Consider the following 15,341-nt stretch of genomic DNA (forward strand, 5'->3'; position numbering starts at 1 on the left):
AAAGGCAAACAGGTATTATCCTTGAATCCTCTTTCCTACCACAAACGTTTAATTCAGTGTATACATCATTCCATTAAGATAGCAATCTCATCTTTATACACAAAAAAACATTGATTTCATATTGATGTAATTCTCTAAGGAGACATATAATGACTTTAAATCTATACTTATTCAATATTTTGAAGTCTTAAGGCTGTCATTAAGCTTTAATTCTTCATCTATAGCACTAATTCTATTTATGCAGAACCTTCTTCAAAGAATTTCTAGAAAACACACTCAAACATTAACAGAATTTTGTTACAAGCCCACTATGCTTCTGCAATCCTAAAATCCATCTTTTTTCACATGTCCTTGTGTTAAATGATTATTATGTCACTACAGATTCTTGAACATTCTATTCCATTCCAGTCCATTCCAGTCCAGCCTAGTGTATTCTATATCTATATACCAGAAACATTACAGTTTACCCTGGACATTTCCTTTAGGTTCTATGACATTTCTATCCTAGCCTTACATATCATCTAATTTCATATCCAAAGGATATTAAACAATGTTGGTGGGATCACCAATGTCCAGTAATAGGCTTATGTTGTTGCTTTATTGTTGTTGTTCTTGGTGGTGGTGGTTTTTTTGGAAAGGGATTTCATTTGATTATGGCTGTGTATTTGCCAGGTTCAGATTTTGGTAGAAAGTCAGACAACATATTTGTCGTACTGCAAAATGTATGCAAGTAAATAATTGCATAAAATTTGAAAGTACACAGATGTTTACTTCTATGTGTGCCTCTTGGGGTATTTGTTTAAAATACTTATTTCATTTGCTTATGCCTTAGCAAATTGTCCAGTATGTGGTGGTAAAACAAGAATTTCTGGCTTCTTATCCATCCTTCATGTACCTGGTGTATAGTACCTGTAATAAATGGGCATAGTTGGCATTTTGGCTGCATCCAATCCGATATATACATATATATATATATATATATATATATATATATATATATATATATATATATATATATATATATCATAGTGTGGCCTTTGATCATATTAGCTAGTCTATAGTTGATTACTTATTGTTCCCCTGGACTTTTAGATTCATGTAGATTGGTGAATTTCTTTTTTAACCTCCTGAGAGTTTTGTCTGGTACTGTGAAGCAGGAGAGTGTATATTGGAAAAGTGAGAGAATAGTAATAGTAGTTGAACATTTCTAATAATTGCATCTATAGATGCCCAGCATCATAACAGCTGTTTTTCTCTACAGATGTTTTTCAGCACCATTCTATGTCAAGAGGTGAATCAGGGGGCTTTATGCATTCATACAGTCACCACGTACACATGTTCTCATACACATGTATGAGACTGAGAAGAGAGAGAGAAAGACATAATGTATCTTAGTAGTTTAAAAAAAATAGACTGTTTAGGATCATTGGTCATAGTGAAATTAAAATCCCTTAAAAAACAGTAGATTCATTTTTATTGCAATTACAGAGAATATATCAACACTAACTTCCCAAGGATGGTTCAACAATACATACCATCCACAAATATCGTAGTTTTGCAATCAGGTTACAAAAATATATAACTTGTGGTTGCTTGTACCCTAGTGTCAAATGTTTTTTCCACAATGCTAAGGGCCAGTATCTGAAAGGGAAACACATGTCCTGTGGCTAGATCTAAAGTGCCACTTGAAAGTTTCTGTTGTATAAGTGAAAACAACAGTTGTTTTAATTGGGCTCCTAGAGAATAATAGTGCTTTTGTATAATACTTGAAATGGAGCCTACAGCCATCCCAAACAAAATAGTCTCTTTTAAGATCTTGGAAATAGTGACATCATAGACAGATTGAAGCAGTGATCCATTAATAGTGTCCTTTGTAAAAAGCTGTCTGAGAAGAGGATGTGACATAGTAAATTGGTATTCTTTACAAACATAATGTAATAGGATTCTCTCCTTCTATGTTTATAGAAGAGTACAAGACACCTCCCACTTGGGAAAAAGTACATTAACACCAAGGCTTCCTTGTGAGTACATTCCCTTTCTCCACTGTTTTCAAAAGCATGCTTTGAACCACTTGCTTTAAAGGTGGGTTAACCACGTCAAAAAGATAATTTTTGTTTGTACTTTAAAGAACCTTGGCAAGGAACTGAAGGAGTATCAAGATAATTTGAACAAAGTCAAATCTGTAATATGAATGCCAATGGAGAGTATGTAGGTCATGCTTCACATTCCCACTTTGGAAGTGGATATACATTCTTCAGTCTAATATTCATCTCTGTAAATGTTGATTTCAAGTCTTCTAATGACCCCTAATGAGACAAATGACGCTAAAACAATTGAACTTGTTGAGATGTAGAAAGTCTTCCATATAAGTTCGGTTCTCTGCAAAGTTCGTGGGATGTCAGACAATAAATGTGGTTCTATCTATCTATCTATCTATCTATCTATCTATCTATCTATCTATCTATCTATCTACTTATCCATCCATCCATCCATCCATCCATCCATCCATCCGTCTGTCTGTCTGTCTGTCTATCTATCTATCATCTATTCATTGTATATGTGTTTTTGAAATTTGAGGAGTAGGGTGTTAGTACAGCCTAGAAGACTTTAGTTTCAGTTTTCTATTCCAAGTAATCCTTAAATCATCAAACTAAAACATACATGGTCAGATAGCATCAGGGTCATCAGGTAGCCAGAAAAGAAGCTACACATAAGCATGCTACCTTTTTATAGAGTATAATTAGGAATGTGTAACTAGGTGTGGAAGCCACACCTATTGATGAAGAACAAAGGAGTATACTATGTTAAATTACGTAGTTTCCCTAGAACCCTTGTTGTTTTGCCTTGTTATGCAAGATCAGATCTGTTCTAAAGAGGGCATGATTGTCTCTTTGGCTTCTGTCATATCAAGTTGAGTAATACATCATCAGAAAATATGGATCATCGGCAACATGGTAGCTTTTCATCTATGTAGGACACAACCTTCCAGAAATTCATCTCTTGGTATCTCTACTTAAATGCTCAGGTCCTGACCAGTAACTTTCACACTTAGTTTTTATAAAGCTAGATATTGCATAGCTGAGATTTTAGTAATAATAATATTTGGGCAGTATTATCAAGCCCAAAACCATCAGTCTCAAACCAAATTATTCCTAGTGGCTAATTAAAAACTGTGAGCTGGGCCAGTAAAATATAGTGACACAGATGAAGTCAGTCTGCAGAATAGGAGATTTATAAAAATCAAAAGTCATAATGAGGAAGACTGTAGTTCATTAGCACTGCTTTCTTATGTGTATTATAATAATTACTAGTACCATTAGCATGTGGTACTTGCTGTATTAGTGCATAATTCACCTTGTCATTTTCCATTATACCTTATGCTCTAATGCTACTTTCCTTTCCATTTTCTACCCCCAGCCCCACCCACACTTTCCCTCTCACCTTCCCACATCCATTCTTCCTCCCATTCTCTTCAGAAAAGGGCAGGCCTTCCAGGGTTATCAAACTGCCACACCCAACAACCTTTAATTGCCAGTAGTTCCTTCAGAAGGGAGTGAGGCATCATGAACTATATATATTGTTTAAATTTAGAACATAGGGAAGTAATTTAAAGTTTTATTGCCATATATTAATTATACAAGATAATGAGATTCATCATGTTATATGATATATGCACATAATATATTTGAATCATATTTACCTCTTTCTTATCTTCCTTCATCCGCTTTTCTGGTCCTCTTTCATGTCTTAAAATCTTCTTTCTACTTTAATATCTTTTATATACTTTAGTATTTTTTATATAACCTGTATTCTGTATGTGAGAGTAAACATAATACTTGCCTTTTAGAGTTTGGCTAATGTAATTTATTTTGTTACTTTCCAGTTTTATTCATTTTTCTATAAACATGATTTCATAAAATATAGTAATAATTTAAATTCTCTTCATATGGTAGAACTTATATGTAATTATTAAATATAATAAAAATACTGTAACCACTAAAGCTAAAAGGAATTGTGGCAGACTCTCTCTCCCTCTCTCTCTCTCTCTCTTTCTTTCTTTCTTTCTTTCTTTCTTTCTTTCTTTCTTTCTTTCTCTCTCTCTTTTCTTTCTTTGTGACAGAGTTCCTCTGAATACCATTGGCCCTCCTGGAACTCACTTTGGAGGCCAGGCTGGCCTTGAACTCACTTGCCTCTGCCTCTTCAGTTCTGGGATTAAAGTCATGCACTACCACCACCTAGCAGCAGACCATCTGTTATTCCATCAGTTATTAATGCTGTCCTTATGTTCACTTAAGTCAATGTCCTTTTAATAAAGTGACATGGCAACTTGTATTTGGATAGTTAACACACTCCTGAGTTGGCACTAACTACCACTTGATAAATCTACTGAGGTTTGGTTTTGCTTTTATTTAAACCAGGAATTCATTCAAAAGATACTTTTGGAACCTTCCTTGTGCCCGTGAAGGTCAACTCTCATAAAGGGAGGGCTGGAACTAGAGTACAGAGGACACTTGGACATAAATGTTTCCTTTTGGATAACATACTTTTTCAGGTCACCCTATGAGTTGGATGAAACAGGAATATCCCAAGAGTATGACACGAGAGCCTGAAGAACAGTGACATTCAGAATAAATGATACATTCCTAAAACGTAGGATCAACTGTGCAATCAATGTACCTTTTTGGAACATGAAATATGACAGAGAGTAAAATTATGACATTCAACCCACGTTTTAGTTGCTTGCTTATAAAAAGACAGACGTTGTCTGCCAAGACAGTATACCCCAACAATCCTAAAACTGGCATGTATGTAAAAAGTTTTCTTGATTTTTGTAATGTAACAACAGCAGAATCACTTTGCAAATCAGGTACACGGAAGTAAGAAGCAGACTTCAAGGCATGCGGATATTAAAGCATTTAAGAAATTGTGGCTTAGGGCCACTGACAGTCAACATCTAAGCTTGTATCAAGGTAAAAGTGTAAAAAGTTGATGCCACTTGAACATTATGAGCATCAGCATAGGATTTTAAGGGACTGCAAATTGCTCATTCTGAGATTGTATATGGACAGCAGAAAGTAGTGTTTCACTGTGAAGACCAAGGGAGCTTACACATTCGCACATGTATATTGAAAGTTGTTAATGTCTGTATTTACTTGAACTTTGCTAAATTGTCTTGTTAGCCTTTGGAGAGGCAAATGTCTTCTTTTTGCTTGGTAAATTTGGGGGAAGACATGAAAGAGCAGGCTGTGTCTGAAATGATAGACTTCCCGTGTATACCAGACTTTCATTAGACACGTCTTTTTTTACCTCCTGTTTGCCACTGCTTTTTCCTTAGGAGCTGTGAAATCAGCTGCAACTGAAAATGTCTGACAGCTTGGATAATGAAGAAAAACCTCCAGCTCCACCACTGAGGATGAACAGTAACAACCGAGATTCTTCAGCACTCAACCACAGCTCCAAACCACTGCCCATGGCCCCGGAAGAGAAGAATAAGAAAGCCAGGCTTCGCTCTATCTTCCCAGGCGGAGGGGATAAAAGTAAAGTATCAGTGGCCGGGTGTTCAAAAGGGGCCAGTTTATTCTTTAATTGGCACTTTCTTGCTTGGGTAGTCTGTTCTGGAGCGCTGGATGCTCCAGGCCTCCTTGACCTTTCATCTTGAGATGTTGCCTTTTGTCAGAGAATCATGTGTGACTGACTTCCTATGTGGTAACAGAAAATACATGTGCTGGTTTTGCCTCTCATATAAATTGAGCTCGTAGATTTACATTAAGCAAACACAGGAGGACTATGTTGAGTGTATAGACAACACCTTATTCCGAACTCTAAGTTGTCTATCTGTGATAGTTGAGTGTTTAAGTATATTGACTTCTGCATATCTTCTTGGTAACTGAAGATTCTGAGTTAAGTATATGGGAGTAAGTACAAGTTACCCACAATGTTGTCTGTATGAACCACAAGGTAGGAAGGAAAACTTTGTTTCCTCCTTTCCTCTACATCAGTGGTCACCTAGATAATCAGTTCCATGTCCATGAAAGACAATATATTATCATTTACCCATGTGGTACCCATAATACACTTGTTACTTAACTAGTGAATGCTACCACTTTATGAAACTTGATTCTGTGAATTTTTTAGTAAGTAACTTATAAGGTTACATTAGCTGTCATAAAGCTGAAACATGGCTTCTGTAGATCTAACCATTGAATGGGATGTGAGTACAGTAAGGTTGCTTTCATCACTGAAATTGGCCAAAAGAGAAAGAAAGGTAATGTCTTTGGGGGGGGGGAGTCATTATTGATTGGTGTCTGCAAGGTAAAATAAGTATTTGGTAGTGTTTATACAGTGTTAATGAATTTATAATTTGTATCATAGGAAGACATGAAATTCTTGTTAGTAACTTGCTACTTGTATGTTTATGTTTTCCCGTCATGGCCTAATGATTGAAGAGAAGTAAGAAAATAACTTACCTCCCACACAAGGGATCTGGGACCTTATATGGGGGCCACATTTGCCAATACTTAAGTAGACCTTAAAAACTATTTTCTGGATGAAATGGGTGATTTGAAAATTGAAGGTCACTATATAGAGACCAAGTTATTTATAATAATTATGTCAAAGAAAAGGTCACTATAATACATCTGATATATGTTGAAGACAATGGATGAAAAATGAAAGACTCTACATAAATCTTTAATGTGATTGAAAGTACATACTTTTGGTGTCTTTGAAAAATCTCACTTGTGGTTTTGAAGAACAGTTTAGGGAAGGGAAAGAAGTTGACATTTCTGTTTTGTGTCAATAGTTCAAGTGACCCCATAGTGAAATTATTGCTGTTCTCCAGAATAGTATCCCCAAATCTTCTTGGGAAAAAATATCTGAGCCAGTATTTTTTTGAACTCTTATGCCTGGATGACTTCACCTCTCATTCTGAAATGGCTTAAATAGTGCTTTCTTAGAAGAATTCAAGACTACTTCAAGAAAAAGAACCTTGAATTCAAAAGTCTTGTTGATTCCTACTGTCGATTTGGTACTACATGCATTTGCCAATATGTTCATGTTCTAGTAAAAACTCCATATTTAATACCAGCCAAACTTTGACTTTTAGTTCCTATAGCAATGTATAATCAAGCCATTCAGGAAGACATAGTGATCATATGTTGTTTAGTAGTTGAAAAGCTCGCAAAGGGAACCCCACATTATTACTAATGTTGTATCCTTAATATAAAAAGAGGCTTTAGCTAGTTTAGCAAAGCTTAGTATTAGTGCAACCCAGAAGATTTGGCAAGAGATAGTGAAACATCTTTCAAGATCTCTGCCTCAAGGCAGTGGAATTTTGCATCAAGTGGAACCTATAAATGATGAAATTGTTGTGTAACGAAATTGACTATGAACTTGTTCACACTAATACAGGATAGGGTATTTTATAGGATAATCTTCAGAGAGGTTCTTCTATGCAGAGGTGATTGTCCTAAGAGACAATAAAGATTATTAGGAGGTTTTGAGACTGGAAGACAAAGTTTGAAGAAAGGGGAGCTATTTATGATGATGATGATGATGATGATGATGATGATGATGATGATGATGATGATGATGGTGGTGGTGGTGGTGGTGGTGGTGGTGGTGGTGGTGGTGGTGGTGGTGATGATGATGGAAATAGGAAAATATTCTAAAAAAACTAATGAACGTTGTGATCTTTTCAAATCATATGTTACCTGTTCAATACAATGATTTTGAAGACTTCTATAAAGAGGTACTATGAAGAATCACAGCATCTTAAGTAAAACCTTTAAGTCATCAAATACTTTTTACTGTATTACTGGGCAGCTGATAGCTACCTTCAGTGAAAGCTTGCATGATTTAACTGCACTTGCAAAGAAGTGCTATGGTAGTGTTTTTTAAAAACTGTAATGAGAAGAAGTTAAAGTTAGAAAGATCACTAAAGTAGTGGACTTTAAAGGCCTTTACTGGATAGCTGCTAAGTTGCCTTCACAACATGAATAAGTTCACTGAACTTAATATAAAAGTGGTTACATTTCTTCCAAAAAGACATAAGTCACGTGTCTTCTTCACAAAGGGGTAAAGTCATTAAATAATGCTGCTTATATTCAGCTTCTTGACACAGCTTCATGATGGGATGTTCATGACTTTGAGTACATTTCTGTACCTGTTTTAAATCAACAGTTCACCACTGTACATTACTTCGCAGTCACCTTCATTCTCAGTCCCATAAAGAGTAATCTCTAGGTTCTTATCATCCCTGGAAATCATCTTAGGATCTAAACAAAATAACAGTGAGCCTTTCATTATTACTATTTTAGATGATGAAAACCCTTCCTGTTCTTTTTTATTTAATGTTGTATTGTTGTAATTATTATAGCATATAAAATATTGATAAGGTATTTGAACAGTTCACTTGTGACCTCATTTCTAATGTCCATGCTGTTCTCTCCTATCTCCAAAATTTCTTCAGTTAAACTTTAATAGCTTCGAGTATTTTGAGAAACCTGATGACCTCATGGGCAAAGACAAAGCATTGTTTCTCTGTCCGTGCTTTTGGATGGCAGTTTCAATAACATCACAATCAGTTTTGAATTAATAATAATTTTAGAAAGCATTAAACCTGGGTTCTGGAAGCACGGCTATGGCAAGAACGATTGTGACCATGGCTCAGTCACGTAGCTTCTCTGAGCCTGAATGTTTTAGCACCTGTTAAATGAGGATGGTAGGGTTTACCACATCTTTCCAAATCTTTGTGATGATCTAAGGTAGCTGTAATTACCTGAGTAAAACAAAATTAACCACTGCTAGGCACTTGTGAGGCATTATTATTATGTTTGTGGTACTTTAACAGCTTCCACAACCAATAAACTAGGTTATTGAACTTAGACCCATTTAAAGTGCCCTTTGCCATGACTGGAATCTATATGTCAATTACAGAATGCTTTAAAAGAAAAAGAAAATTTTCTTACACTTGTATAAGCCAATAGTAACTGAAATCAATTTTTCCCTCATAGACCCCCGTTTGCTCATCATATCATCAAAATTATTCATCACTGTCAACTTGAAAAATAAAGAAGCATTCAGAAATTAAAAAAAAATCACTCATAATCATAAATTGCAGAAATTGTACTAACATGTTGGTGGATTTCTTCCTAGATTCTTCGTGTGTTATGTTATGGATTTATTCCTATGCATATTAATATAATGTATATATTACAGCTTTGAATTCTGCTCTTCTGTTCACTGTGTTCTCAAGAATATTTGCCTCCATTTGAAAGTCCATAAGTGTAGTTTTAATGGTGCATAATATGTAAACATATGGTGGCATCATGCTTATTTTAGCCATTTTCCTTTTTTCTTTTTAGATAACTAGGGACTTTTCCTAATATTTTCCCATTATGTATAGTACATACTTTATCACTTAATTGAGAATAGTTCATTTGATCGCCTCACAGGGAAATCTGAAAATTTTCTGTATGTATTAGAGAATATCTATAGGTTGGTTGATTTCTGAGATCTCTTTAATAGCTTTATTTCATTGGCCAAATGGAACAATAGAAAGGTAAAAGAAAAAAATGTGGAGTAGATTTCATTTCAAGATTGAGGATCTGTCATTGTTGAAGACTGTTCTACTAGCTGGGTCTTAAAACAATGAAGGAGGCAGAGTTTGGCACTGTTTTATTGATACTGTACTATGCACAAATTGGAGGATTTAAACTAAGAAATGAATATTGTAAATAAGCGGTTTGCTTTTACTCTCTAGACAGTATGAACTGTGGGGAAGTTTATATTTCTCTTTTGTGGATTACTACAAAGCTTGGAGACAAATATGTGGGTCATGCAAAGCAGTTCCAATGACACTTTTTGATTTGTATGCACTTTGTCCCACCTGTGTTCCAGCTTCCTTTTATGTTCTTAACTTCATTTTTGCTTTTTTTCCCCTTTATATCCTTATCTATTTTGACTATATGGCTTCCTGTTGCATTTTGTGTATTCTTGTGTCAGCTGCCATCTAGTTTGGAGTCGGGTGGTGAATAAGTACATAGATGAATAAATAGGCTCATTAATAAATATATGGCTATAAATCAACCAGTAAGGCAAAAGCAATGAGGAAAATAAATGCAGCAAGGACCCTGAAAATGAAATGGTGCACCCAAGGTAATCAATGTTAGGGGGTTAAAACTGGAAAAACACACAATAAAGAGGTTATACTCTGAAGTGGCCTCTTCGTGACATCTGTTTCTCAGGTACTTGTTTTTTTATATCTCCTACTGCTCTTGAGTCTCAGGTGTGTTTTGGAGGAGGCACAATGTGTGGAGGGCTGCATCTTTAGAGAAGCCATTTAATATGTTTGTGGGGATGGGATCTGGGGAGATCTGTGCCTTAGTGACTTGGGGAGTGATATGATAGCCCCTTTGCTTAGAGGAGTAGGAGGAAAAAAGGTCAAGTTATAGTGTATAGAAAATGATCATTCATTGCTGACTACTACCTAGGTGCTACTGTGTGCTTCAGAGACCAGGCATGAACAGGCTCTAGTCCCCTATTTTGCAGGCCAGAGAGAATAATCTTAAAAAATTTAAATATATAGTCCAAGACCACATAGGAAGGAAGCATTTATGAACGTCTACATGTGTCAAAGGGGCCTCAACATGGGCCTGTCATTATCTTGTGCTCATCTGATCATGTCCATGAAACATCCAGCTCATAAATTAATCGTGTTACTACTCCTACAGAATCAGGTACTACTTTGAGGTTTCATCTGGACATACTATCTTTATAGTCATTGAAGACCAGGCAGAAGGAAATTAGCTAAATATTTTCCCCGAGGAAATACGTAAAGAAAATTCAAAGAGGCTAATTAGACCCTATGGATTTCTTCAGCAACTTCCCGAAGCGAGGAGAATAGGCTTTACATACAGTACTTTCCCAACTGCATACTGACATTTAAAGTCAGGTTCCTCCATCCTCCTATGAGGTAAGGATTTCCTTGAAGCCACTTTATACAAGAAGGATTTCAGAAACATTAAATGACTCCCTCAAAGCTGACCCACTATTTAAAACTTGACAGACCTAGTAAAGTCTGTTTAGTGATATCTTGTCCAAACAAACAAAAGTAAGCGAACTTTCTTTAAAAATATGTCTTCACCAGTGAAATATGCAAATGTGAAAATTTTCAATGGAAGAAAAGGAGAAACGGGCTTATTAGCAACAATGACCTTGGTCATTTTTTTTTTCTTACAGGCCTTTCTTGCTCTGAGACCACCTTACTAGCAGCACACAACTAGATTTTTTAATTCACAGGTTTTTTTTCCATTACTGGGTTCTTTTGAAGACTTTTAAATGGCTTCCTATAACAATTGTAATGTTTGATGCTTATAAAATTAAAACATTGGATAAGCACATTAAGACAGAAGGAAATGCCCATTGTTTCTTCTCTTATACTCTTTCCTAAGCCAGCCGTGTTCCTTGCTTGACAAGGAGAGTCTTGCTTTTCTATTCATATTCGGTGTGCCTTTTGTCCAAGATGCTAGGTTTAAGCAAGAAATAGTTATATAAAAACATTTTAATTAAAAAAAATTTTTTTTACCTGAACTTCACTGTCAATTTTTCTAAGCATTTGGAGCCAACAGTAAAAAGTGGCATTTTGGGGCTGGGCTTAAGCCTCCCTGCTCCTATGTAGCAGATGTGCAGTTTGACCTTCATATGGTCCTGAACAACTGGAATGGGGGCTGTCCCCAGAGCTATTGCTTGTATGTAGGATAGGTTCTGCTACCTGGCCTGCCTTGACTAGCCTCAGTGGGAGAGGAAGCACCTAGCCCTAGAGAGACTTGACGAACCAGGGTGGAGAGGATACCCAAGGGGACCCCACCCTCTCCAAAGGGAAGAATTATGAGAGGGGGTGACCGGGAGGGGGCTGTGAGTGACGTGTAAAGTGAATAAGTTAAAAAAATTAAATTAAAACAAAGAACTTAATGGATGAGATGTATAAACAAGTAAAAGGCACTTGCTCCCAAGCCCAGTGACCTGAAGTCCATTTGAAGAGATCCTGAGGTCCGGTAAAAGGAAAGACCCTGTTCTTGCAGGTTGTCCTCTTATCACTACATGCCAATTAAGATATATATCTACCAAACCCATAGTGACACACATCACACAGAGATACACAGACACACAGAGACATAGATGAATGTGCTTGCACACACACATGTGAGCACATGCACACACAAATTTAGAAACATCGAAAATGTCATTTGTTAAAAAAAAAAAACCAGCAGATTTCAAACGTTTGCTATTTGTAATATTTTGTGTTTTGACTCATCACCACAACTAACCTCTGTGGTTAAAACCATTTCTTCTTCCCACCTGAAACAAAGTCGGCTGGCCCATTAGTAAGATCCTGTGTAATTTTGCAATTATCTATTGGATTTATATCTGAGGAAAAGTGCAGACTAAAATGTATATATTGCAGTAAATGCTGCTTTTTTCAAAATAATATTTTTGCTTTAATTAGTTTGTGAAATCAATGCCGATGAAATGAAAAAAAAAATCAATGATTAAATGTTACCTCAGAAGAAAAAAGTGGTGTTTTATGCCTGATTTTCCACTGCCATTACCACATAGTATTTCAAATAGTCTCAACTGTAAAATAATAAATTTCAAAGCTCCCAAATGTAAAACTAGACATTGCTTTTCCTGCTGTGTAAGTAAAGATTTACATGTCAGCAGGAAAGATTTTCATGTCATAAATTCAAGACGTAAGAAATTCCTGTGGGTCTCCACCAAACAAAGTATTTGTATGTACAGCAGAGCATTAGGGACTAGAAACTTGGCAGAAATCAGTCCCCCTGGGATCATTGCTGTCACAAAGAGCACCTGCGTCTTTGACATCACCTGTAGGCTTCTTGTTGCCCTAGGAAGAACTATTCCGAGATACTTAGACTTAATCAAGTGGAAAAAGAGCCTCAGAAGAGTGACAACATAGGGCACACCGTGCCCCGTGACTGTGAATCAGAGGATGAAACAAAATGGTAGCAGCAATTCCAGATTTAATGCACTGTCCTAGTACCTAATTATATAGTAAAGTACTTTAAAAGTTACAAACCACAAAGGCAATATTTTATAGACAGTCTGTGAATCACAGAAAGCATCTCTCACCTAGATAAAGAAGGAGCAACTGTAAGGAAAAAATGAATGTTATCATCCAGAGACCATGGATAACACTTTAAAAACTGCTCTTCCGGAGGATCCAGGTTTGATTCCCAACATCCACATGACAGCTCAAAACTCTCTGGAACTTCAAGATCTAACACTCTCACATAGACATACATGCAGGCAAAACATCAATGTACATAAAATAAAAATAGATAACATTTTAAAGTAGTTTTTATGTTTTCCATCATAGCTTTCCCAGAAAAAAAAGTATGTCTATTGAGTTATAAACTAGGCTTGTGAGTGTGGAGGATCTCTAACCCAGTCATGGCCACTTCCCTTGCCAAAGGCGACTTCTCCTGCTTGCACAGGGCATTAGTGGTTCAGTTCTATACACCAGAATTGAAAGGGGGAATTCTTTTGTGCCAGGCCAGTGGTTCTTGTATAAAGCCATTTCCCAGGGAAGTTGAAATCTGCAGGAACTCCCACTGAAGTGGCCTATTAAATTGCTTTATTAGATTTCCATCATCTTAAAGGACTTCGTGGAATACCATGAGATAGAGACATGGGAGCGAGTGGCCAATCCATAGATCTGTGTTATATTCTGACTTTAAACACATATGTAATTTATTGATGTGTCGATTCAGAAGTAAGACAATCTGGAGCCTGTCTAAACGGATTGGATATTTCACCCAGACAGTAGTTGTGGTGGCTTTTTATGTACCTAGTGCAGTGATGAACATTGTAAGAAAGCAAGCTCCTTATCCTCAAAAAAATTTTCAACTGCAAAAATAATACATGCATGTGTGCACATACATGCCCAAGCAAACATGTGTACACAAAGGATGAGAGGGACAGAGGAGAGCAGAGAATCAGAGACATTACAGGAAATATCCAGTAATTGATGCTAGAAGTGAAAGATATAGTAATAGGTAGGCCCTTTCTTTTCTCCCTTGCATACTCACCTTTCATTCCCAGCCTGAGTGAAGCCTGATACTAGCAGGTACCTTAACAACACAGCACTAACTTGTTTTCAGAAAAGCTCCATTATCTCATCCACCTGCTCACAAACCTTTCCCACACATTCTTTACCATTATCTCTAGTTTTATCTTTCTGTCTTTGATTTTAAAGACCATTCTCCATGTTCTTACTGCTATCTTCTCATTTGTTATGTTTGCTATATGCATTCTTCTGACCTTTTGCTTCTAACCATCTTTCCTACTTCCTTGTAGACTGTTTATGTCTCTGGTACTCGTGGCTCATTTCTTGGTCCTACCTCTAGGTCATTCAGACTGTCCACTAAAGATACATTTATTCTAGAAAATCTATTCTCAATTTACTCCCTAGGTTTCTCTAGTCTGGTATTATTGTTCCCCTTTATTAAGCTCATTCTCCCATTTAATTTGCAATTTTCAAGTATTGCCTAAGTTCCTAATGAATCACCTAGAATAATATGTCACTACAGTGAACCTTAATTAAATACTTAACTTCCTAACTGAGCCATTGACTGATTCAAAGAAAATGAAATACAGCCATATAGCCAGGGTAAAAGAATGTTCACATCAGAGAACTATCAAATCTGTGTGTTTACTATTCTCTGGAAAAATATTTTTGTATTTTAAAATATGTTTAATATTATCTTTTGGTTTTTCTGCATTAATGCAGCTTTAAGTGTTGTCTTTTAAATTTTTGCTACATATACTGGAACATACTGCATTGTTTTAAAAATTACTTGTGTGTTTGTGCTTTTAGGGAAAATTTCTGTAGACATGGTTTTCCATGTCTCTCTTCCGCCATTCCTATTGCTTACCTGCACACCCAATTTTCAAGGAGCTAGAAAGTACTCTGAAAAGTAATTCTGGAAATAACTTTATGACAGATAATGAAAAGGTAAAGCACAAACAAAACTCTAGAATTTTAGGGGAAGATAGAAATTAGACTTCCTAGGACAAGTAAGACTTGCCTGGCAGTTTTCTAAAACAAATTACAGAATGTAAACAGCATTAGTGACAAATTTCACCTGGGGGAAACTGGTTGTTTCTCTGTCCCTTGAATTATACCCAACTGTGTTGCCAATATATATTTTGGCACAAGTGACATCTCACAAGAAATGTGACTAGATGAATATAGAGTCATTCCCTCCAATTGGTTTATATCAATGACACTATCAACAAATTTCTTTACAAAAATAATA

The 15,341-nt window shown here is 36.1% G+C and overlaps 1 protein-coding gene across 4 annotated transcripts in view; it reads left to right on the top strand.

Annotated features, from left to right (window-relative positions):
• Nucleotides 1-5,362: 5,362 nt before the first annotated feature.
• PAK3 (p21 (RAC1) activated kinase 3) overlaps nucleotides 5,363-15,341 on the top strand; it is a gene marked incomplete at both ends in the record, with an annotated part of 85,489 nt that continues 75,510 nt past the window's right edge. For all 4 annotated transcript variants that reach the window (XM_080910839.1, XM_080910840.1, XM_080910841.1 and 1 more), the window contains one exon: nucleotides 5,363-5,537. In XM_080910839.1, coding sequence (XP_080766965.1) covers nucleotides 5,363-5,537 — 175 coding nt within the window. The remainder of the gene's footprint in view (nucleotides 5,538-15,341) is intronic.

This window comes from Micromys minutus (genome assembly GCF_963924665.1).
Source record: "Micromys minutus genome assembly, chromosome: X".
In the NCBI taxonomy this organism is placed as follows: Eukaryota; Metazoa; Chordata; class Mammalia; order Rodentia; family Muridae; genus Micromys; species Micromys minutus.